The sequence below is a fragment of the Schistocerca piceifrons genome, chromosome 4 (genome assembly GCF_021461385.2).
Source record: "Schistocerca piceifrons isolate TAMUIC-IGC-003096 chromosome 4, iqSchPice1.1, whole genome shotgun sequence".
Lineage (NCBI taxonomy): Eukaryota > Metazoa > Arthropoda > Insecta > Orthoptera > Acrididae > Schistocerca > Schistocerca piceifrons.
In genome coordinates, this window is record NC_060141.1 from 30524758 (window position 1) to 30550787 (window position 26030).

The following is a 26030-nucleotide window of genomic DNA, read 5'->3' on the forward strand; positions in this document are numbered from 1 at the left end:
AACAGTTTTCACTAGGAGGTAACTAACAGTTTTCACTATCATTACAGGTTACGACATATACCCACAAGGATGACAACAACCATTTTCGTATAAAAAAATATAACTCTGAGTATGATGAAAATAGTGATGTGGAATTTGTGAAGCATGGTGATGCTGTTAGGCTTGAACATGTCACAACACGAAGAAACCTTCATTCTCATAAAGAACCAGCACCAGTGTCAAAAAAACATTATCAGGTCACTGGTTATGGGGAGGTATGTATAACAAGAAATGTAGAAAACTTTTTTTATGTTCTTTCATTAAACACTGTTGTTATATCAGTACAACTTTATCATCAAAATGAGAGGGGAGATACACAACCAGCTGGAGCTCATGGTAGATGACTTGGCATGAGTGCAGAAATGCGTTCTCATTCTCAGCACTGGGTGAATCCACCCCTCTGTTCCAAAGAGGTAGTCACCTCCATTACATTTAGCCTACTGAGCTGTGAGGTCTGTCCATTTTAAGCGAAACATTCTCTGCCCGGCTTGACTACACAATGGGAACAGAGGAAACTTCCTGGCAGATTAAAACTGTGTGCCCGACCGAGACTCGAACTCGGGACCTTTGCCTTTCACGGGCAAGAGCTCTACCAACTGAGCTACCGAAGCACGACTCACGCCCGGTACTCACAGCTTTACTTCTGCCAGTATCTCATCTCCCACCTTCCAAATTTTACAGAAGCTCTCCTGCCCGCGAAAGGCAAAGGTCCCGAGTTCGAGTCTCGGTCGGGCACACAGTTTTAATCTGCCAGGAAGTTTCATATCAGCGCACACTCCGCTGCAGAGTAAAAATCTCATTCTGGAAGCATCCCCCAGGCTGTGGCTAAGCCATGTCTCCGCAATATCCTTTCTTTCAGGAGTGCTAGTTCTGCAGGTTTGCAGGACAGCTTCTGTAAAGTTTGGAAGATGGGAGACAAGATACTGGCAGAAGTAAAGCTGTGAGTACCGGGCGTGAGTCGTGCTTCGGTAGCTCAGTTGGTAGAGCACTTGCCCGCGAAAGGCAAAGGTCCCGAGTTCGAGTCTCGGTCGGGCACACAGTTTTAATCTGCCAGGAAGTTTCATATCAGTGCACACTCCGCAGCAGAATGAAAATCTCATTCTGGAAACATCCCCCAGGCTATGGCTAAGCCATGTCTCCGCAATATCATTTCTTTCAGGAGTGCTAGTTCTGCAGGTTTGCAGGAGAGCTTCTGTAAAGTTTGGAAGATGGGAGACAAGATACTGGCAGAAGTAAAGCTGTGAGTACTGGGTTTGAGTCGTGCTTCGGTAGCTCAGTTGGTAGAGCACTTGCCCGCGAAAGGCAAAGGTCCCGAGTTCGAGTCTCGGTCGGGCACACAGTTTTAATCTGCCAGGAAGTTTCGTATCAGCGCACACTCCGCTGCAGAGTGAAAATCTCATTCTGGAAACATCCCCCAGGCTGTGGCTAAGCCATGTCTCCGCAATATCCTTTCTTTCAGGAGTGCTAGTTCTGCAGGTTTGCAGGAGAGCTTCTGTAAAGTTTGGAAGATGGGAGACAAGATACTGGCAGAAGTAAAGCTGTGAGTACCGGGCGTGAGTCGTGCTTCGGTAGCTCAGTTGGTAGAGCACTTGCCCGCGAAAGGCAAAGGTCCCGAGTTCGAGTCTCGGTCGGGCACACAGTTTTAATCTGCCAGGAAGTTTCATATCAGCGCTCACTCCGCTGCAGAGTGAAAATCTCATTCTGGGAACAGATGAGATTGCATGGTGAATTATTTAGAAGTAACTGTTTGGTAAAAGAAATTGATTCTCATGCATCTCATAGCCTCATTCATCAGCTTCATTATGAACCGTGTATCATCTCATTAATGGTCATAGTTGTGGTATTTCTATATGTAGCAAGGTACTGTACAAAATGTGAATAGTTTGCAATGAAAAATGGGGGTAACCATGAATCTGCATTTGGTGCATGATGTTAGATCCCATATTTCTGCATACAAAATGGAGCTAACATATTGAATTTTTCTTTAAACTTGAGACAAGATCTGTATCTATCACAGATCTCAAGAAACTGGATTGTATGTAGCATACTCATGTCCAATCGTGCACAGACAGTAGTTGGAAGCAAAATATTCGTCTCATCGCTCATATCTCATAAACAGTTCTAGATACTGAAATAAATTGTTGGCAAATGATAGCATGAAAAGTGGAAAAGTATTTTGCCACATAGCTAACACATGAAACTTTATCTAGTGCTATATATGAGTGACTGCAGATTTTTTTCATTGAAGTAATGTAATTCTTTGGAGGGCCACCAATAGCTGGTGAAATGAGAATCAGTAAGGATTCTAACAACATAAATGAAGGAATCACACATTTATTTTTAAACCAAGCAGGAGCTCTTCGTAAGCTATTGGCTTTACTTGTCCTCAAATGTTCAATTAATAGTAGACTGTGTAAACACCACTGTATTTTGGAAAAAGAAGGTAATTTTATCATGGCAACAATATAAAGAGTAAAAGGTGTACAGGGCAGGCGAAAATAAACACTCTCTCTGTTCCAATTTCAGTGTAATCTTGTACCCACTGAGTTTTTAATAATGAATGGTAGATATGTCGAATTATTTGTCATACTGGCACAGCCTGTTAATACGATCGTTTGTAGACTTGCTAGCTGTAGCTTAACAAGTTCTGCAAGGTATGCATTTGTGTGAAGGCTTAAGATGTAGAAGTACATCTTCCTTGCCATACTATGCCATCTACAAGGGAATCCCCACCACTTTCATTGTCCACTCCCCTACCATGCCATCTGCACAGCTAGGGGTCATGTAATATTGCATGAACTCTACCTCTAAGAACTGATTAGCAACAGAACAAAATAGTTCCTGCTGCTTTACTTCCAAACTCGCATTCATCTTCAGAGTTGAGGAAGTGTACACATGCACTTCTGATGACATGAAATAACAGTAGTAGTAGTAATAGTAGCAGTTATTCTTGTGTTGTTGTTGTTATTATTGTTGAAGTGAGCAGTATAATTGAGTCAATCAGGGCAACACCAGTGGAAAGCTTGTTAATGGTTGATTCAGCACAATCAGCTAATCACTTCTACTCTTGGTAGACGTAGCTTCCTCATTAGTCTTATTCATAGGGAAAAGTCACTGAAATAAAGTAATATTTTCAAATCTTCTGGTTGTGTTTATGAGTATAGACTTGAATTTGAAGCTGCATATAAAATGTTATGGAATTAAACATATTCACCATTCGTGAATGCAGTATTGTCCCTATATCAGAAGGCAGAAGGATGCATTGGGACTGCACCACCAGAATAAGACTAAACTTGTAATTGGGGAACATAAGTTGTGGAACCCGACCCTGTTCAGTATTGGGTCTTGCCTGTTCTTAACCAATGTAAATAATATTCCAACAACATCTAAGGAGTGTTCATAATCTGTGATGTTTACTGATGACAAAAGTGTACACAACAAGAACCCACACTCATCTATAATGTACACAGCCCAAATAATAGATGAACACTCATTTAGTAGCAAACAGTTTTAGTTTTAATCTAACAGAGACTCGTACTGTTCCATTCCAGAGAAATTAAAATGACCTGCTGGTACAAGAAATTGACATTCTTCTTATCCTTGTGCCGTTGTCCAGCGTCAACGCACAGTCAGCATGGTTACTAATGGGTTTAACACGGTCGGTTAAACAGGTGGCCAGCTGGCCTTTCTGTCAACTCCTTGTTACACCCCCGGGATGGAATAAGTGTACTACAGCTGCCTGCATGTACATTATTCATGTGAAAGTGGACAAAAGTTTTCTAAATGTTTATGAATCATGTAACTGGTGTGGGACTTGGGTTCCAACCCAGTTTTCACCTACTGGGATATGTGAAACCACATAAAACCACAACCATGTTGGCTGGCACACCAACCCTTGTCATTTATCCACCAGGCAGATTCGATGTAGGGCCTGCTCACCTCCATGTACCAGAAGTGGCACTTTATTACACGTGGCTATCTGATTGGATTTGGAACAAGAAATTGACATTAATGGTCTTCTAAGTATATTAATGAAACATTATTTGTCACATTCTCAGAGATTCAGCTGTACAACAAGCAAAAATGGTGTCAAGGCATAGACAAAATTATCAGTAAGTTAGTTTAGAATGTTTTGCACTTGGGAGTTTATTTCAGTGAGTTGATTAGGATACCAGACCACTGGCTTATTTTGCATGCTTTCATTTTCTTTTGTGTTATGGTGTTATCTTCTTGGGTAATAAAACTAAAGTAATGAGGAAAAAATCATCAAACGATAGTGCTGGGTAGATATATTCAACGGTGAAGTTTGCTGTTAACTGCATGACAAGCAGCAATGCTTCTGTTAAACAGACCTCAATTTTTAGGCCAGATAGGTAAAAGAATAGAAGATAAACACTGACTATGTAATAAATATGAAACTGCAGTAGCTTTCTTCAAAGAAGCAAATTTCACATTAAATTTAGCTTATATAAGCTCACTGCTATAGCAGTTTAATAACAGTTAATTCTGAATGCAGTCATGCGTGTCTCTAATTTCCATTGCTTTCTCTGCTTGGTGAGTGGTTACCTTTCTTGGAATCATTATGTATACTGGTAAGTACTGTATTTGTTGTACATTTGGTTCTTATCTGCAATATGTCGTCTTACCTGTTTCTTCTAAAATCATATGGTCTTTTTGTGCCATTTGTAGCTGTATGAGTCTCAGGAGTCATTGCTGTACAAAATTTGATGTGGGTATTTGTTGCTTCATTTTCTTAAGATAGTGTCCATTTGTTGGTAAGGTTTTTGAGGATATAATTTCTAATTGTCATTAAAAACAATTTTAGCCATGAAAGAATGTTAGGCACTGTTAATAAACTAAAAATTTTATATTTACCAAAGGAAAGGTTAACTATAATTTAAAAATAAAACTGTAACTGATACAACTTTTTTTTTAAATATGCTATGACAGAATGGAACTGGTGATGCCAATGATGTCTGGAAAGTTTTAATTATAAATGGAAAGGATGGTGATGTAGTCACAGCAGTTTCACACCAACTCCGATTTGTGCATTACTTGCAGCATTGTGTACTCACATCAAGTGGAAAACAGCTCCCCAAATGGTTAGTTAATTTTTCTTCTTGATTTTTAATATAATCAATTCCAAAGTAGTAAAAAATTCAGAAAAATAAATAATTGTAAAGTAACTATTAATTTGTGTGTTCACATTTGGAATACTGTGGTGCATTGTGCTTGAGTTGTGATCAGAAAATAAGTAAATTATCAGCTAGCTGCTTCTATGTAATTTTATTATGGACAGGACACTTGATATGTGTATACATGATTAAAATTGGACCACCTTAACAGAAACTTCAAGCTGTCGAGTTTGATCTCTGGCTCCATTTCCTGTCCTCTTTGGAAAGTTTTGTCTTTTTTCCAACCCTACCCCATTTGCATACATTTTATTTGTAATTTCTAGACTGTTATTTGGTACAATATCTGCTTGTGATTCTGCTCTAGAATCCTACATTCCAAAGTGGTATTCCACTTCCAACCTAATCTGCACAATACCCTGGCCCATCTTTATGTCACCCCACTTCCAACCCTTTGCCACATGGGTCATATCTCTGTGGAAGACCCAGGTGCATCTACATCTACATACATCTCCTACATTAGCTATCATATGGTGCATGCAGAGGGTACCACATACCACTGCTAGTCATTTCCCTTCCTGTTCCACTCACAAATGGAGTGAGGGAAAAATGACTGTCTGTAATCCTCTGCATGGATCCTAATTTCTCTCATCTTATTTTTGTGGTCCTTATGCGAAATGTACATTGGCAGCAATAGAATTGTTCTTCAGTCAGCCTCAAATGACAGTTCTCTAAAGAGTACTTTGCAAAAAGAGTGTAACTGCCCCTCCAGGGATTCCAGTTTGAGTTTACGAAATAACTCTGTAATACCTGGGCGCTGATCGAATCTACCAGTAACAAATCTAACAGCACGCCTCTGAATTGCTTTGATATCTTCCTTTAATCCAACCTGGTGTGGATCCCAAACACTTTTGTAATACTCAAGAATGGGTAGCACTGGTGTTCTATATGCTGTCTCCTTTATAAGTGAGCTGTGTGTTCCCAAAATTTTCCCAGTAAAATGAAGTCCAGCATTTGCCTTCCCTACTACCAACATGAAATGCTCATTCTATATCATACTGATTTCCCACATTGCGCCTGGATATTTAATTTATATGACTGTGTCAAGTAGCACACTGCTAATGCCATATTCAAGCATTACAGGATTATTTTTCCTACTCATCTGTATTAACTTGCATTTCTGTACATCTAGAGCAAGCTGCCATTCATCACACTAACTATAAATTTTGTCCAAGTCATCTTGTACCCTCCTACAGTCACTCAATGATAACACCTTTCCATACACCACAGTGTTGTCAGAAGATAACTATAAACTGCTGTTCATCCTATCTATCAGATCATTTATGTATATAGAGAATGAAAACAGTCCTACCACACTTCCCTGGGGTACTCCTGATGATACACTAGTTTCTGATAAACACTTGGCATCATGGACGACATACTGGGGTCTATTACTTAAAAAGTCTGTGAATCACTCACATACCTCAAAACCTAATCCTTATACTTGGACCTTCAGCAACACTCTGCAGTGGGACACTGTCAAATGCTGCAAGACCTGTCCAATACACCCACCCAACACACCCTACTTCAGTCCTATCATAGGCTTATCCTATCCCATCAAAGTCAGGACCACTTAAGAAAGCAGTTAAGTCATCACTGACTCCAGTGCAATTTCTTCACAGCATTTTCTGTGGGTATGCCCACAGACATGCTGTCCCTTGAAATGAATGGTGAGGGTCAGAACACACTCCTGACAACAACATGCTCAATTTCCATGTTTACTACACAGCTTATGCCATGTGGGTCCCTTCATCCCAATGCCAGCATCTCTGAAATATGTAGATGTCAATTGTTCTTGCAGCATATCCTTTGTTCCTGTAATCCTCCTGGCATTGGTCTATGCTAGCCCACTGACCCATGCCCACATTCATTCTTCACTTGTCCTGCACCCACACCTACACTCACTTCCTTACAGTTTTTCCTTCCTAAAATCATATGTGGTATCATTGTTTGAAACTTTTGTGGAGTGCTATCAATTTCTGTTTTGTGTTACTTCTCTCCACTGAGCCTGATTTCACTTACTGTCTTTGGGACAAAAATGAAACATTTACATGAATTTTGCAGGGCATATGAGCAACAGGAAGTTTCATGTAACCCAAATATGCGAGACAAGAATGCTGTGTGGAACGTGGAAGACAACATCTTCTCTAAATGTAAAAGATTTGACAATATAACAAGTTATTTCAGATCTTCTGATGATTACTTCATAATAACATATACAATTTTTTTTTGTATTTCGCAGTGCCCAAAGTGAGCTTTGAAGTATATGCACCCAGTTTCATTGAACGCTTTCTTGAATCTCATGCAGTAATGCTACAGGGTAATGCTGGCCTAAAACCAAAAGAAGGTGAAGTAACTTCGAGACCATGGCAATGGCCAATAAATTACAGGGTAAATTCATGAAACATTTTGTCATGATATAACTCATTGTATTGTATTGGAGTTTTATTGGTCCTGTTGTCTCCAAAAGCAGTTTATTTATATCACATTGGACAAGTCACTTTATAAATATATACTTAAAAGTGATATGATAGTACACCACATAATTTAAAAACAGAAAATCCAAGATGGAACAATGACCATATTATGAAAAGGATAGATTGCTACTCACCAAATAACAGAGATACTTAGTCGCAATTAGGCACAACTAAAAGACTGTCAAAACAAGTAAGCTTTCAACCAAAAATGCCTTCTTCCAAATTAGTTAAAACACACAAACACACACACACACACACACACAACACACACACACACACACACACACACACACACACACACACACACAAATGGAACTCAAGTGTGTTTTTGTCTAATTTGGAAAAAGGCATTTTTGGCTGAAAGCTTACTTGTTTGACAGTCTTTTTGTTGTGTGTATCTGTCACTCAACATCTCTGCTATATAGTGAGTGGCAATGTATCCTTTTCATAATATTGTCATTCCATTCTTTACATTTCTATGCATACATTTTTTAACTAGAAATTGTTCCTTTACACGTCATATATTTAAATATTTGTGTACTACACTTCACACATTTAAACAATCTTCAATAGAGTAAAAGCAGTGATGCTGTAAATATGACTCTAAAGATTTTTTAAAAAGTTTTGAACCCTGTATTTGCTTTTATGATTTTGGGAAGTCTTTTATAAGGTATTTATGTTGAAAGTACCTTTATCATACAAGAAACTATTGATCTGATTCAAATATAAGTTTTTATTTTGTCTGAATATAATAGAGGGAAACATTCCACATGGGAAAAATATATCTAAAAACAAAGATGATGTGACTTACCAAACGAAAGTGCTGGCAGGTCAATAGACACACAAACAAACACAAACATACATACAAAATTCAAGCTTTCACAGCAAACGGTTGCTTCATCAGGAAAGAGGGAAGGAGAGGGAAAGACGAAAGGGTGTGGGTTTTAAGGGAGAGGGTAAGGAGTCATTCCAATCCCGGGAGCGGAAAGACTTACCTTAGGGGGAAAAAAGGACAGGTATACACTCGTGCACACACACACACACACACACACACACACACACACACACACACACACACACACACACACACACATCCATCTGCACATACACAGACACAAGCAGACATTTGTAAAGGCAAAGAGTTTGGGCAGAGATGTCAGTCGAGGCGGAAGTACAGGTGTTTGTTTGTGTGTCTATCGACCTGCCAGCACTTTTTATTTCGTCTGATATACTGAGTGTAAATATCAGAGTTTCTTTTACAATCTACTGTTCTTACTCATTACTTCTATTTTAAAGAATAGGAGAGTTTCATTAATGTAGATACACAGTAAGGGTGGAATTCCAGAGTCCTTAAACAGGGTTGAATCTCTAGGTCTGCATACAAACATGATTCTAATGAATCATTTTTGCCATTTTAATGTGTTGATAACTGTATTTGAATGCCCACAAAATGTGACCCCATATCTAACATGAGAGAGAAAGTAGGCATGACATGCTTATGCACTACAGCAGGGTTTTAGTGAGCAAAACAGATAGCAGCTTTTGATTAATTTAGCATTCTGATATTCTTTGTACATATTCCATTTTAAATTGCGTTGCAACCAAAATCCTAATAATCTGGTCTCTGTGTTATTTTGAGGATGTTGTTATCAGGAAAAACATAACTGGCATTGTTTGGGTTGGAGGAAAGAATGCCAAATCACTTATTCAGGTAGATATGTTATAGAATATAAAATGCTAAAAGGGCGAATCAAATATAAACCAGAATTTTTTTAATAAATTTGTTTAAGCTTCAGAAGAACTCATAAACACTTGACTTATTTTTCTCCTAATTGGGAGTTTTTTCCCCATTCAGTAGGCAGTTTCTTGATCCTATTTTCGTAAAATGTATTGAATGCGACAGCAGGCAGCTGCACACAAACACTTCGACAGCACCATAGTTGTCATATCTGTGTCCTCTCACTGATTCCTCTAGTATTCAAAACAAATGAAAATCATTGGGTGATAAGTCTGAACTGTAGGGGGGATTTTCTAGTGTGATGCAGAAAAAATCCTGAATCTTTACTTCAGCTCAGGCAGCTGTGTGGGGTCGAGTGTTGTCATGATGGATGATCACATTTCAAATCAGAAATGCACACCTTTTCTGATGATATGCTTGTTTTGTTTTGCACAAAAGTTGTCAGTAGTATGCAGCACTCACAATATGAAGTTCATGGGAAAAACCAATGAGGCCAATTCCTTTGAAATAACAAAAGACTGTTGCAATAGCCTTCTTTGCAGAGAGACAGTTTCTGGCTTCAATGGGTGCAGATTCGTTCTTTTTGCACCATTCCATGCTGCTTTTTTCGATTCTGGGATATAGTGGTGCACCCATGTTTCATTTCAGATCACAAACCGGTGCAAAAAATGTTCCCCTTCAGTTTGGAGGTGTACCAATAGGCTTCTCGGGTTATCAGCCAATTCAAACCGTCTTTCTGCGGCAACATTTTGACAAGTTTCTACTCATCATCTTCAGCATTATGTGGCAAGGTTTTGACAAGTTACCTGCTTGTCACCTTCGCCTGAAGATGACGAGTAGGAAACTTGTTAAAATGTTGCTGCACAACAACGCCTTGACCCTGCTGACAACCTGAGAAGTCTTCATCATCAAAATTCGCTGAGAAAGCCTGCATTCCCATATGCATCAGTAACCGTTTGCAAATCGAGGCATTGAAATTTGTACTCTGCAGTGAGAAGACGAGGCACCCACCTTGTGGACACTTTCATAAATCCAAGACTGTTAGTAATGATCACCTGAACACTTCTGTAACTTATGCCAACCTCAGTAGCAGTTTCAATAACTGTTATTCAGCGATTGTCTTCAAGAAGCTGGCTAACAGTGTGAATATTCTCCTCAGTCATGTTGGTCATCAGGTGATGTCGGTGAGCTGCATTCTCAACTGTTTCTCATTCTCATATAAATGGTTTATGCCATGCGTACACTTGAGTCTTTTACGGGGCCACAAGTCTTTTCAAAATTTTGTAAGGTTTTATGCTCTCTGTTGTTACAAACTTGAGTATAATGCATTGCGCAACACATGATTGTACGTCTTGCCCTGATATTGCAATCCTGACTAAAGAAATAGTATGACAATGTTCTAGTTGTGGAGAACAGTCACTTCAAACAACAGCAACAATGAGCAAGTGATCGTGCCACTCCCCATTTTCAAAAAGGCACGTAAAATAAAAATTCTCGTTTATATTTGATTCACTCTCATAAATGGATATGTTGAAGTTAGATGCAGTGGGAAAGTTGAAGTGCAGCAGCAGAAAGAACAGATCTTGTGGGTAGGTGAGTACAGGACTATCACCACAAAATCAGAGTGAGGTAATGCGTGAGTAGAACTAATAATGAATAAGAAAATAAGAATGTGAATAAGATATTACGAACAGCATAGTGTACACATTAGTATAACCAGGGTAGACATAATAGTGTAAGTTTATATGCAAAGTAGCTTCACAGATGATGAAAAGATTGAAAGACTGTATGATTAGATACAGGAAATTATTCAGGCAATTAAGAGAGATAAAAATTTAATTGTGATGGGTGACTGGAATTCAAAGAATAGAAGGAAAAATAGTAGAAGAAAATGGACTGGGGAAAAGGAATGAAAGAGGAAGCCACATGGTAAAATATTGCACAGAGTATAATTTAATTTTCATTAACACCAGATTTAAGAATCATGAAAGAAGCCTGTATGCATGAAAGAGACCTGGTGACAATGAAAGCACCTAAATGATGATTTTGAAACCAGATTTTAAATGTAAGACATCTCAGGGGAAAATGTGGACTCTGACTGTAAGTATTGGTTTTGAACTGCACAATAAAACCATTGAGCAGAATACAGATACAGGCAATGGCATCAAGCATAATAACGTGCACCAAATCTATACCACATCTAAACAACCTTGCTCACTATATGCCTGCAGAATTTCATCTGAATGACTAATGGAGACAAAGGCAATTTCTGATGAGTTGTTATGACCATTCACAGACCATGGTCTTCATCCCTACATCTAATCAGCAGGAAAGATTGCTCGTGGAGGTCGAGTGGCTATCACCATGTGTTAAATGCCAGGAAAATCCCAGACAGCTGTCTGATGCTCAACGTACAAGACTTCTCATGTGCACTAGCTGGAGCAAAGATTTTTAACATCTTTGATTGCTGGTAAATGTACAACCAAATACCGGTAATGACCAGGGACATATGTAAGATTGCAGTAATGACACCACTCAGTTTATTTGAATTTTTATTCATGCCTTTTTAGCATCAGAAACACCATGTAGATGTGGCAATGTTTCATGGGTGAGGTACTCAAAGGACCTCCATTTAGTTTTGTGTACTCTGATGACATTTTGGTGCTCTCTCCTAATGCTCAAGTACATGAACAACATGTGTGTGAGGTGCATCAGTGGCTGTGTAATGAGGAAATAGTTTTAATTGAGGACAAATGCACCACTGGGAAGACTCAATTCACTATCCTTCACCATACAGTTTAGGCCAGTGGCATTTGCCTCTTGACAGAGAAGATTACATTGCTGCAGTCCCTGCTGAATCCAACAAATTAGCAGCAACTGAGACACTTTCTGGGTATGGTACATTTCTACAGCTGTCACCTCTTGGCAATGACAGCTGCACAAATGCCTTTCACAGATGATCTCATGGTTTGCAATACCACAGTATAACATTATGTTAAGTGGATACCTAAATTGGACAAGGGGTTAAATCAATCCAGGAGTTTCAAAGGGGATCCTAGATGTACACACATACACTCTGGGTAGCTGATGCCAGTAGGAACCAAAATTGCTAGTGTTGTGTAGATCAATAATGCACAATTTTTAAACTATGGGAATTTGGTGCCACATGCTCCAATTGGCCGCGGGATTGCCCTGTTGCCGGATGCTCTGGACGACACCTGACCGTGAATGCTTTGCCTACCAGAGATAGTGATGTATCCGAGGTGGCATGCACGCTTGTGGTAACGCACCAGCCTTCTGTTCTGGGGGCCTGGGGTCCCAACACATACATTGTAGTTTCATGATAAGTCTTACTGGGAACAAACCCGTCAACAGCTGTTAGTTCGCTTGAACCAACAACCATAGCACTGCCCATCAAATGACGAGTGGTAACAGGACAATCCCATGGCCAATTGGACTGTGTGACGCCAAGTTTCTGTAATTTGGAAAATGGTGCATTGTCAACCTGTACAACATTAGTAATTTTGGACAGAGTCTTGAAAGGAGGATATAAGATGAACATCAACAAAAGCAAAACGAGGATAATGGAATGTAGTCAAATTAAATTGGGTGATGCTGAGGGAATTAGATTAGGAAATGAGACACTTAAAGTAGTAAAGGAGTTTTGCTATTTAGGGAGTAAAATAACTGATGATGGTCGAAGTAGAGAGGATATAAAATGTAGACTGGCAATGGCAAGGAAATCGTTTCTGAAGAAGAGAAATTTGTTAATGTCGAGTATAGATTTAAGTGTCAGGAAGTCGTTTCTGAAAGTATTTGTATGGAGTGTAGCCATGTATGGAAGTGAAACATGGACGATAACTAGTTTGGACAAGAAGAGAATAGAAGCTTTCGAAATGTGGTGCTACAGAAGAATGCTGAAGATAAGGTGGGTAGATCACGTAACTAATGAGGAGGTATTGAATAGGATTGGGGAGAAGAGAAGTTTGTGGCACAACTTGACTAGAAGAAGGGATTGGTTGGTAGGACATGTTTTGAGGCATCAAGGGATCACAAATTTAGCATTGGAGGGCAGCGTGGAGGGTAAAAATCGTAGAGGGAGACCAAGAGATGAATACACTAAGCAGATTCAGAAGGATGTAGGTTGCAGTAGGTACTGGGAGATGAAGAAGCTTGCACAGGATAGAGTAGCATGGAGAGCTGCATCAAACCAGTCTCAGGACTGAAGACCACAACAACAACAACTGGGATCAGCTATCCAGGTTAAAATTTCGTGACACAGTTTTTCTCCACCCTGTATATAACAGATCAGCTGATCCTCAGCCTATCTTTAAGGGGCACATGTACTCTGCAGCTTCATCGATGCACATTGTTAGCACATCTGCCTGGTCCTGACAAACAAACCCACTGCCCAACCCCACAGGCACATTTAACCTGTAGCTGCAGCTTGATCACTGGACTGCTGTGCATGCTTCTCCAGCTGTGAGTGGGATCATTCATGTGCACATGTTGAGAAAGAGGCATGCACCTAAGTGTGCCTCTACTTGGGTGTGGGGCAAGCACATGTGCACGGTGACTGTGCAAGGCCCACAGGTGTAAATGCAGCTTTGCACCAATGAGTCTAAGCAAAAATGTGGAGCAGGAAGTGCATTTTTAGATAGCAAGAATAATTGAGGGGGGTTCAAACCCCCCTCAATGTCCTCAGCACCAAAAATCATGTAGTATACTGCATTACAGAAGCAGTTCAGGAGCTTTCGTGCCTACATAAGACTACCATTATGTTCTGGGTGAAGGAACACAGCAAAATAGAGCGAAATGAAGAAGCTGACACTCCGGGCAAAGGTGCTGTGGACACTGGTTTAACGACACATCTCCTACATACCATGAAAGCCAGAATCAGAGCTCAATGGAAGGAAAACCGTCACCAATATTACTCAGTTAAAGATAGAGACACTATTCTGCAGTGGTACATATCTCCCATCATATCCTTGGTACCAAAATTCCAAACAGAATAGAAACTTTATAGCGATAATGGCATGCCTTCAATTCAGTCATGGAAGATTCCAGCAACAGTGTACGCCAACTTCTTCATGTGAATGCAGCAGTGACAAGGATGTTAAGCATATTTTCTTTGACTATGACAGAAGGTAGCAAGAAACAACAAAGTGTATGATATCCTCTGTCAGTACATTATCGACAGACACTCTTACACTCTTAGCACTGAAGACCCAAAAGTGCATAAACTTCTACATGATTTTATAGCAGAAGGACAATTAAGAATATAAGAAAGAGATTTTTTTACATTGTAATGTAGTGAATGAATAAGTATGATTTGTGCCTTCAATCCTGCTTTCGTATTAATGAATGTATTTTAACTTTTTGAGCCTATGGGCTTAATTTCAGATTAAATGAATGTAATTGATAATTGTCTTGTTTAATGGTTTCAGGCTGTTACTTATTTCAAAGTGAAAAAATCTTTCTGGCTGTATGGGTGATGTCCAAAGGCCATTAATAAACTTATAATAACAGTTCATTGTAATGCAGCGAGCATGTCTGTAGATTTTGATTATTTTGTTCAATCATTACACCTGTGATTCCATTAGTTGTTTTCATTTCAGGGGCAGTTTTTCTCTGGAAGCAACTATCGGATTTATCTCCTGGGGAACCCTGTCATATGGTGGTCAAATTTGATATTTCTTGCAGCTTTTCTAATAGTATTCATTTACAATTCTGTGAAATGGCAAAGGGGCTATAAAGACCCTCCTGAAGTTAAAGGTAATAGAACACTGTCATTTTAATTACAATTAATGCTGTCATTTCAGTTACAATGTGAGAGTTCCACAGTAAATTAGCTACTCCTAAAAGAGATAATAATTTTAATTTTTCAGAAGCAAAAGACAGAATGGCAAGTGCTTGCGGATGGCTGTTTTTAGGATGGTTTTTACACTATGTACCATTCTGGGCTATGGGTCGAGTACTCTACTTTCATCACTATTTCCCAGCACTGCTCTTCAGTTCTATGCTGACAGGTTGGTATATAAATTGTAAAAACCATTTAATTTGCTTACTTTAGACTTGCAGCTGATTTACTGAAGGTTAAATATCTGACCATCACTCAGTGCAAATTATTGAATGTGGGCCTGTGCAGCTGATGACCCACATGTGTTATTGTGCTGAACCAATGATATCATCAGCTATAATTATAGTCAACATGGGATCATCAAAATTGGACTGTGAATCAAAGGAAATGTCTCTTGGTCAGATGAATCCCATTTCTTTTTACATTTGGTTGATGATTGTGTGCTTCAAAGAAGAAGTAGTTGTGGGTTAGGATAAAATTTGTAAGGTGCTTGAGGAATAAGGTAGTGAGTTTGGAGTCTAAAGGACATTGGGAAGGTTAGTGGTCAATAGTAGTAAGACCATGATTATGAGGAATGTTGGTGTAGAAGGAGGTAGCACCAACAGTGACCAGTTGGGATCCAGGATGTAAAGGGGTGGGGATAGTGGAGAGTTGTTGAAGGAAGTGGTTGGCATCTTTGACATGGGAGATTGGAGGTGTTGGCCAGAGGACAGAAATCCTAACAGTGGGGGCACAATAACCAGCCACAGTCCAAGGCTGTTGGGTTTATGGATTTTTGAGAGCATGTAGAAGGTGGGTATGCAGGGTGTCATAAGGGTAAGGAGGGAAATGGATTCAGGTTGAGGTTCTGGAAAGGGCTGAAGGCTTTAAGCATGGATTGAAGGTTGTGTTGGACTCCTGCGATGGGATCACTCTGGCAGAGTTTACAGGTGGAGGAGTCAGATAATAATTGGTGGAGGCCTTCCGCCAGGTAGTGATTGCAATCTGCAATTCATAAACACAGTGGTGGAAACTGTCTGCAGTTAAGATCATTAGGTCAGGATTTGTTTTGATGTTGTGTGTGGCCACTCTCTCTTTTTTTTCTTTTTTCTTTTTTTAAGGAATTTCTGGAAGATAACCAGTGAATGTTTAGGTTGGAGGGCGGGCGGGGGTGGGGACGGGGTATCACGGTTGGATGTTGGAATGAACTGGGACAGGCAGAGTTCAGTGTTGGAATTAGGTTGGCTTTGATTGGAGGGATTGATGGCAAAGAAGTATTTCCACTGTAGGGATTGGGAGAAGGTGAGTGGGTCTTTGACAAGTCTAGCACGGTTAAATTTGAGTGTATGACTAGAGGTGATAGGACTGAAACTTCTGTGGAGCCAAGTGTTGCTGGAAAGGTTAACAACAGTGTTATGGGAATGTTTTGGCTCTGGATTTGGTACAGTGTTGATAGGGAGGTTTGGGGGATGTAGCAAATTGAAAAGGTCAACTAGGCAGGGTTTAGGTGCTGTGAGGGGTAGACAAGGAGGAACGCTGTAGGTAGAATAGGGTTTGGACAGTAGTGCCCAGAGTCAGCAACAGGATGTCAGCGGGTTGGATAATGTATGGAGGTGGTGTCTGGAATGCTCCTCCAAGTGGTGGAGATGTGATGTATGAAGCAGAGACTTCACAGTAGCAGTATCTTGCAGTGGGGGCAGATGTGGTTCTAGAATGCTTGTGCCATGGAGATGTGTTTTTGCAGTACCAGGTTTGTGAGGGCCAGGGACTTGCGGAATCTGAAAAGGTGAAGGTCGCTGTGAAAGGAGAGGTGGAATCCAGGGAAAGGAGTTTTCCTTTTTTATGTGCCCACAGTGTGTATTATACTGAAGAATATCATCACACAAATTCTTCCAAGTTTGCTGCTATTTTATTGACACTTTATTAGTTCATTGTGTGTCTATCACAATGAGCTAGTTTTGGCATCTTTGCCATTTTGAAGTGATTCTGAATGATGGAATGATTTTTGTAAAAATTTATGATGAAATTATGTTGCTAATCTCTGTAGCATAGTATTGAATTATCTGGATTATGTATGTGTTAGTAGTTACTTGTTTTATGTCTCAGATGTTATGAGGGACATTTTGAAATTCCTGATCTCCATGCATGCACAATCGTTTTGGTGGTGTGATCAAGTTGAAATTCATGTCAGTTGTGAATGAGACTTTAAGCATGATGGTTGTACATGTGGTTGCTGGTTCACATTGCTATGTCATTAATAATTCAGTTTAGAAACAGATGCTGAAACTGAGTCAGGTCGGATTACGTGTAGTTATCAGCGTTCCTACATCAAAACTGAACCTCTATGTGGAAAGAACCCAACAGAAATTTAAAATTATCTGATAGAGGTGCATGGGAATAGTGTACTGGATCATAGCACAGTATCACAGTGGTCTACTTGTTTCCGTAAAGGTTGGGTAAGCACTGAGGACAATACAAGAAATGGAAGGCTATCAATTGCGACAGACTTCACCTCTCAGGTTATTGTTAATGACACTTTGAGAAAGGATCAATGAAAAATGTGAGGAAATGGCAGAAGAGGCCAGAATGTCTCTCACTTCAGTTTATGGGATAGTAACTGAAAAGCTAAAGATGACAGCAGTTGTTGCTACCAGATGGTTCCTGCATGATCTGAGTGGAGAGCAGAAAACAGGTCACAACAGAATCTCAGAAGTATTGCTTCAAAGTTATCGAACAGAAGTAGAAGAGTTTCTGAAAAGGATTGTTGCACTCAATGAAACCTGGATATGAGTTTTTGAGCCAGAACTGAAGTTTTAGTCATCACAATGTAAAATGTTTTGATACATTTGATGAAGGTTCCAGTGAGGTGACTGAAGTAATCAGACAGCTCAACAATGTAGTTGCCAAAATGTTGGGAAGCTGTCATAAGCAAGAATGGAGATTCTTTTGAAGGCCTGTAAAGGTATTTTGTAAAATAATTTTCTTTGATTGGATCTTAAAGTGTGCAGAACTTTTGAAATAACCTTCATACATATTACATCTTGGACCATCTTTTTTATTATCTCTCAGTGTTGTTGGTCATGTTCATAACAACATTTATATAGCATTTATGTATGTTTGACAGTTTTCTCCAGTGATGCTTACGTGTTTACAATGAATTTTACTTGCAGAAATTCAGTGATCATAAGTACATTATAAAGATTTATAACTATAATTTTTCATTTCTCGTACAAAGGTATTTGAGTTGAGAATTCTGTTGTCTTCTGTGTGGCGTGAAGTATTTAAAATTGATTTAAAATTGATCCTTTTCGTTTTAGGATGTCAGTAAAGTTTTCTAGATTTTTTCATAGCTCTGTTTGTTCATTTAGGATTGTGTTTAGGTACATGTCTATATGGGTGCAAATTTCCAGTTATCCCAGAATATTTATTGTATCTCATTTGGGTACCCAGTATAGAAACCTAAAAACCCTAACTTCTTAAATGTAGGAATTTACAAAATCCTTTGTGACTGTTGCAGCAAATCCTACTTTGGACAGATGAGTAGAAATCTCAGAATAAGGTTCAAGGTATGCACCTGGGACAAGGGCACCCATAACTGAGAGCAAGGAGCTGAAACCCCTCCCCTCCCCCCCCCCCCCCCCCCCCCCCCCCCTGCTCTCAGGAAAAGGGAAAAATACGAAAAATATTGTGTAGCCAGGTGTTTTGCTTTTAAGAAAATTATTTAAAAGTGGGTATTAACCAGGTTTTAAAGAGGGTTAGAACCTGTATGGAACTTTCTTCTAGTTGCTTACTAGTTGCCAATCATGTTCTGAAAAACTGAAAATACACCATACCCTCAGTTCTAGCCCCTCCCCCCTTACAAACAACCATATGGGTGCCTCTGCTGTGAGAACAGTCATTCTACATTTTACATGCACTTATGAAACCAAAAAACACAAAGCAGAAAAAAACAGAAAATCCAGTAAAGTTCTACATAGGATACCCAGATACTAAAGTTCAACACTTTATGACACATAAAAGACAAAAGCATACTCAACACAAGTATCTTCGTACAAGAAACAACAAGTTATAGTTATACTATCTTTGTAATGTACTTATTATCACTGCTTTTCTTTGAAGAAAATTACATTTTTATGAAAAATTGTGCCATCATTGCAGGATCACTTGAAAAGGCAAAAGTGCCAAAACAAAATTGCTGTTAAAGACATATGACAAATTAATAGTGTGTCAATAAAAAGCAGCAAAAACGTGGTAGAATTTATGTAAACAATGTAGTGCCCACATTTCTTTTAGCTGAACATCTTACATTACTTCTGGAAAAATGCGATCTCCACATCTTGATCTCTTTAGCCATCAAATCTCTTAGTTTTGAGGTTCTATCTTTATTTGCAAAAATTTCTTTAAAGGATTCTTTGGAACTCACAGGTAGCAGTTTTGAGGAGCACATTATGGTGCTTTTGAAATATATACCAAGTTCAGTGTAACTTTTATTCAATGACCAACACTTTGAGCTAGTAAATGGTGTTGTCATGGGAATAATAGAGTTTTGTATTTGGTGTAAAAGTTTATAACATGTTTCTAGAAACAGCAGGCAAAAAATAGAAAATCCACAGATACTCAAAAACAAATAAAAGAATACTTTGTTAATCAATGTTTCTATACTATGTCTGAATATTTGGATTTGGATTACGTTAATGTTCATATTAAACAGATTTTGAACTTTCTATTACATAGACATTTGATAGTGGACTCAGAAATCAATAAATTTACATAAATGCTTAGCGTGAAGAAGTAGATAAACATGTCCTGATTCATATCACATTTTAAAAAAATGTGTGTTGAGTGCCACTGGTGATAATTTGTTGTTGGTGTATGTTATGGAAGTTTCTTGCACCAGCTGCATGTTGTAGTGTGAGAAGTTTCTGTCTTTCGTAAAGGGATCTACTGATCACACTCTTTCACTTGGCCCCTGAGGAGAGGATACTGAAAGCAGAAGTTTGTGATCGGCTCTTAGCACTTTGGCTGCTGAGCTATAGCCAGGGGATAGTGATATGCACAGGTACGGAAGGCAGTAGTATTGCGTACACAAGGTATAAAAGGACAGTGCATTGGCGGAGGTGAGTCATGTGTGAAGGTTTACAATGTGATTATGGTCACATGATGGGAATTAACAGACTTTGAATGCAGAATAGTGTTTGGAGCCAGATGCATGAGACATTCAATTTCATAATTGGGAATTCAGTATTACAAGGTCCACAGTGTCAAGACTGTGCTGAGAATACCAAATTTCAGGCAGTACCTCTCACCATGGACAACATAGTGGCTGACAGCTTTCACTTAATGTCTGAGAGCACAAGCATTTGCGTAGAATTGTCAGTGCAAACAGGCAAGCAACACTGCATGAAATAACCACAGAAATCAACGTGGGGTGTACGATGAACATATCTGTTAGGACAGTGTGACAAAATTTGGCATTAATGGGCTATGGCAGCAGATAACTGATGCGAGTGCTTCTGCTAACAACATCACATCACCTGCACCGCCTCTCCTCGGCTCGTCACTGCATTGTTTGGGCCCCAGATGACTGGAAAACCATGGCTTGGTCAGGTGAGTCCCAATTTCAGTTGGTAAGAGCTGATGGTAAGGTTCGAGTATGATGCAGAACCCACAAAGCAATGGACCCAAGTTGTCAACAAGGCACAGTGCAAGCTGGTGGTGTTTCCTCAATGGTGTGGGATGTGTTTACATGGAATGGACTGGGTCCTCTAGTCCAACTGAACCAATTATTAACTGGAAATGTTTATGTTTGATTACTTTGGAGAGCACTTGCAGCCATTACAGCATCATGTTCCCAAACATATCACTGAACCACAGTCATTCGCAATTGGTTTGAAGAACATTGTAGACAATTCGAGCAAATGATTTGGCCATCCAGATTGCCCTACGTGAATCCCATCAAACATTTATGAGACATAATCAAGAGGGCAATTCATGCACAAAATCCTGCACTGGCAATGCTTCAGCAGTTACAAATAGCTATAGAAGCAGCATGGTTAAGTATTTCTGCAGGGACTTCCAACAGTTTGTTGAGTCCATCTCACATCAAATTGCTGCACTATGCTGGGCAAAAGAAGTTCCAACATGATATTGGGAGATATCCCATGACTTTTGTCATGTCAGTGTATAGCACATAAAAGAAATGAATATGAAATGGATTACTGTGTTGCAGAAATAATGCGAGAGTTTCTGGTGAGTTGCTAGGAGGACCAAGTACAACCTCTTCCCTCATTTTTGTAAATAATAACAATCACTTTGCAGAATGGTACACATGGATCAACACTATATTTACAACTGATATATATTGTTATGACACACTATACTGTCGTGTAGCTAAGGCTGGCATTCAGCGTAAACATTCTGGAGCAGCATGAAGGCAGCTGACTTCTGCTGATTGCAGCGGGTCCAAGTAAAAGTGTGAGATCAGTACAGAACATTATGAGTGAAAGTTATATTACTTCTTTGGAAGAAAGAAAAATGTTAAAATTAAATATCGCTTCTGTTTTCTCTAATAGGTGTAATTTTGGATTACTTGCTGGAAAGTCTACCTTTGTTACTTCCAGCAATGTGGGCTCATATGTTCTACCATTGGTCTGTTGGAGTTGTTTTCTCAAGTTTGGTGTACAGGTATGTATTGTAACAAGTGAGTAAACATAGTATCACTGAGTTGTTACAATAGTTGTTAATGTAGTTCAACGATGATTAACAGACTACCAGTACTTATCTATGTAACATAATTTGGCAACTGATGCTAGGAAGGAGCAAAATACTAGAGCACTAGTGTGTGTGTGTGGGGGGGGGGGGGGGGGGGTGAAATACTGGCTGGATAAGTTAATCAGAAGTTTTATATTTTTTACATAACTTTCCCAGTTATTTATATTTCCCACTTGCAGTTTTCTATTGCTGCACAGTGTAGTTAGAGCTGTTAAACTCTGGTGGCTGAAAAATGATCTTAGGCTTCTGTGTCCCTGTCCTTCTTGCATTTCGGCTCAGTTTGCTGAAAAATCATTACATAGAGTTTGGCAAAAATCAAAGAATGCAAAGTCCAGGGTGGAATGTAACAATATTGTGAAAAGGAAAGTTGCTACTCACTGTATAGCAAAGATGCTGAGTCGCAGATAGGCACAACAAAAAGACTGTCAGAAATATAGCTTTCGGCCAGCAAGGCCTTCATCAAAATTAGATAACAAACACACACATACACACTCATGCAGACACAACTCGCACACAAACGATTGTGGTGTGGCCTCAGTTGCCTGAGACTGTTTTGAAAATCACTGACGTTCAGAGATGTTTTTCTCTGTATTACAATTCAACACAGAACAAATATTGGAAATTTGGAGTCACAACACAACATTTTTTAAACTTTTAGAGTCTAGCAAGGGATCTGACATAGGGCTACAGCATCATCTACAGCAGAATGAAATGGAGCCACTGAGAATTATAATTCTGCAATAGCAGAAGCAAATTTGCCAAATAAATTCAGGGTAAAAGCAGTCTCCACAGCAGTCTACCTAATTAATGGAGCTCCAACTAAGGCACTAAAAAACAAGACTCCAAATGAAGCTAGGACAGAGAAGAAGCTGGATCTTCTGAGGATCTCAATATATTTGGAACCAAGGCCTATGTTCACATCATTCCAAGTTTCAACCAACAAAAATGGAACAATAATCATTGTGTATATATTGGTAGGATGCCGTGATGAATCAAAAGCATACAGTCTTTTTGAACCAAACTGCCAGATAATCATAAGAGCGAGGAATGTTATTTTTAGTGAAGGACTTTCAATCAATTTAAAGAAGAAACTGACTCATAGGAACCAAGTTAATTGTTCATCCCATTCATGGAAAAGAAACAGAATGATGTAACAGTGCCTGAACTAGAGGAAAGAGCCTGAACCTGAGACTAGCTGCAATGAAGAATCAAGTCCAGAAAGTGAAATAATGATAATGAGCAACGACAGCGAAGAGAGCTAATACAAGAGCTGTGTAGAATTGCAAAGCCAAAGAAGCTGTATGCCTTCATTACTGATCAATCTAGACAATCAACTTACTCCAGTCTTTTGTCATTGTGTAATGCAAACAAGTCAATGATACAATAAGAAAATTACAATACTAGTTGGTAGTGATATCCATAGTTTGATGTAAGTAACTTGATATACACACATATTTATAAAAAAAAATAGTTGCTTCATGTTTAAATATTTACTTTAATTAATTTTGAAGCATTTTATTTACATTTCTGTAAATACATTTTTATTAATTGCTTCAAAGATGTTCAGCAATTATTATTGGCAAAGTTGTAATCTTTGATTTTTGAATTATATATTTGTTCTTCTCCATTAGTCCGCAGCTCGTGGTCTTCTACATCTACATCTACATGATTACTCTGCAATTCACATTTATTGTATTGTATTGTATTGTATTGCATTGTATATAAGTGCTTGGCAGAGGGTTCATCGAACCACAATCATACTATCTCCCTACCATTCCACTCCCGAACAGCGCGCGGTAAAAACGAACACCTATACCTTTCTGTTCGAGCTCTGATTTCTCTTATTTTATTTTGATGATCATTCCTCCCTATGTAGGTTGGGCTCAACAAAATATTTTTGCATTCGGAAGAGAAAGTTGGTGACTGAAATTTCGTAAATAGATTTCGCCGTGACGAAAAACGTCTTTGCTTTAATGACTTCCATCCCAACTCGCGTATCATATCTGCCACACTCTCTCCCCTATTACGTGATAATACAAAACAAGCTGCCCTTTTTTGCACCCTTTCGATGTCCTCCATCAATCCCACCTGGTAAGGATCCCACACCGCGCAGCAATATTCTAACAGAGGACGAACGAGTGTAGTGTAAGCTGTCTCTTTAGTGGACTTGTTGCATCTTCTAAGTGTCCTGCCAATGAAACGCAACCTTTGGCTCACCTTCCCAACAATATTATCTATGTGGTCTTTCCAACCGAAGTTGTTCGTAATTTTTACACCCAGGTACTTAGTTGAATTGACAGCCTTGAAAATTGTACTGTTTTTTGAGTAATCAAATTCGAACGGATTTCTTTTGGAACTCATGTGGATCACCTCACACTTTTCGTTATTTAGCGTCAACTGCCACCTGCCACACCATACAGCAATCTTTTCTAAATCGCTTTACAACTGATACTGGTCTTCGGATGACCTTACTAGACGGTAAATTACAGCATCATCTGCGAACAACTTAAGAGAACTGCTCAGATTGTCACCCAAGTCATTTATATAGATCAGGAACAGCAGAGGTCCCAGGATGCTTCCCTGGGGAACACCTGATATCACTTCAGTTTTACTCGATGATTTGCCGTCTATTACTACGATTTGCGACCTTCCTGACAGGAAATCAAATCCAGTCGCACAACTGAGACAATACCCCATAGGCCCGCAGCTTGATTAGAAGTCGCTTGTGAGGAATGGTGTCAAAGGCTTTCCGGAAATCTAGAAATACGGAATCAACTTGAGATCCCCTGTCGATAGTGGCCATTACTTCGTGCGAGTAAAGAGCTAGCTGCGTTGCACAAGAACAATGTTTTCTGAAACCATGCTGATTACGTATCAATAGATCGTTCCCTTCGAGGTGATTCATAATGTTTGAATACAGTATATGCTCCAAAACCCTACTGCAAACCAACGTCAATGATATAGGTCTGTAGTTTGATTGATTACTCCTACTACCCTTCTTAAACACTGGTGCGACCTGCGCAATTGTCCAATCTGTAGGTACAGATCTATCGGTGAGCGAGCGGTTGTATATGATTGCTAAGTAGGGAGCTATTGTATCAGCGTAATCTGAAAGGAACCTAATCGGTATACAGTCTGGACCTGAAGACTTGCCCGTATCAAGCGATTTGAGTTGCTTCGCAACCCCTAAGGTATCTACTTCTAAGAAACTCATGCTAGCAGCTGTTCATGTTTCAAATTCTGGAATATTCCATTCATCTTCCCTGGTGAAGGAATTTTGGAAAACTGCATTCAATAACTCCGCTTTAGCGGCACAGTCGTCGGTAACAGTGCCATTGGAACTGCGCAGCGAAGGTATTGACTGCGTCTTGCCACTTGTGTACTTTACATACGACCAGAATTTCTTCGGATTTTCTACCAAATTTCGAGACAATGTTTCGTTGTGGAACCTGTTAAAGGCATCTCGCATTGAAGTCCGTGCCAAATTTCGCGCGTCTGTAAATTTTAGCCAATCTTTGGGATTTCGCGTTTTTCTGAACTTTGCATGCTTTTTCCGTTGCCTCTGCAACAGCGTTCGGACCTGTTTTGTGTATCATGGGGGATCAGTTCTATCTTTTACCAATTTATGAGGTATGAATCTCTCAATTGCTGTTGCTACTATATCTTTGAATTTGAGCCACATCTCGTCTACATTTGCATAGTCAGTTCGGAAGGAATGGAGATTGTCTCTTAGGAAGGCTTCTAGTGGCACTTTATCCGCTTTTTTAAATAAAATTATTTTGCGTTTGTTTCTGGTGTGTTTGGAAGAAATGGTATTCAGCCTAGCTACAACGACCTTGTGATCACTAATCCCTGTATCAGTCATGATGCTCTCTATTAGCTCTGGATTGTTTGTGGCTAAGAGGTCAAGTGTGTTTTCGCAACCATTTACAATTCGTGTGGGTTCGTGGACTAACTGCTCGACATAATTTTCG

General features: G+C 39.4%; 1 protein-coding gene and 1 non-coding gene across 5 annotated transcripts in view; one reads left to right on the forward strand and one right to left on the reverse strand.

The window, feature by feature from the left end:
- The window catches only part of LOC124794650 (protein O-mannosyl-transferase 2), a 194383-nt gene that overhangs the window by 163508 nt on the left and 4845 nt on the right, over window positions 1-26030 (forward strand). For all 4 annotated transcript variants that reach the window (XM_047258175.1, XM_047258174.1, XM_047258173.1 and 1 more), the window contains 7 exons: window positions 48-254; window positions 4990-5141; window positions 7296-7384; window positions 7474-7622; window positions 15065-15221; window positions 15335-15475; window positions 21858-21969. In XM_047258175.1, the coding sequence (XP_047114131.1) occupies window positions 48-254; window positions 4990-5141; window positions 7296-7384; window positions 7474-7622; window positions 15065-15221; window positions 15335-15475; window positions 21858-21969 (1007 nt within the window). The remainder of the gene's footprint in view (window positions 1-47; window positions 255-4989; window positions 5142-7295; window positions 7385-7473; window positions 7623-15064; window positions 15222-15334; window positions 15476-21857; window positions 21970-26030) is intronic.
- Trnas-uga lies at window positions 577-651 on the reverse strand. The gene has a single exon. It is a non-coding gene; the product is annotated as a tRNA-Ser (tRNA).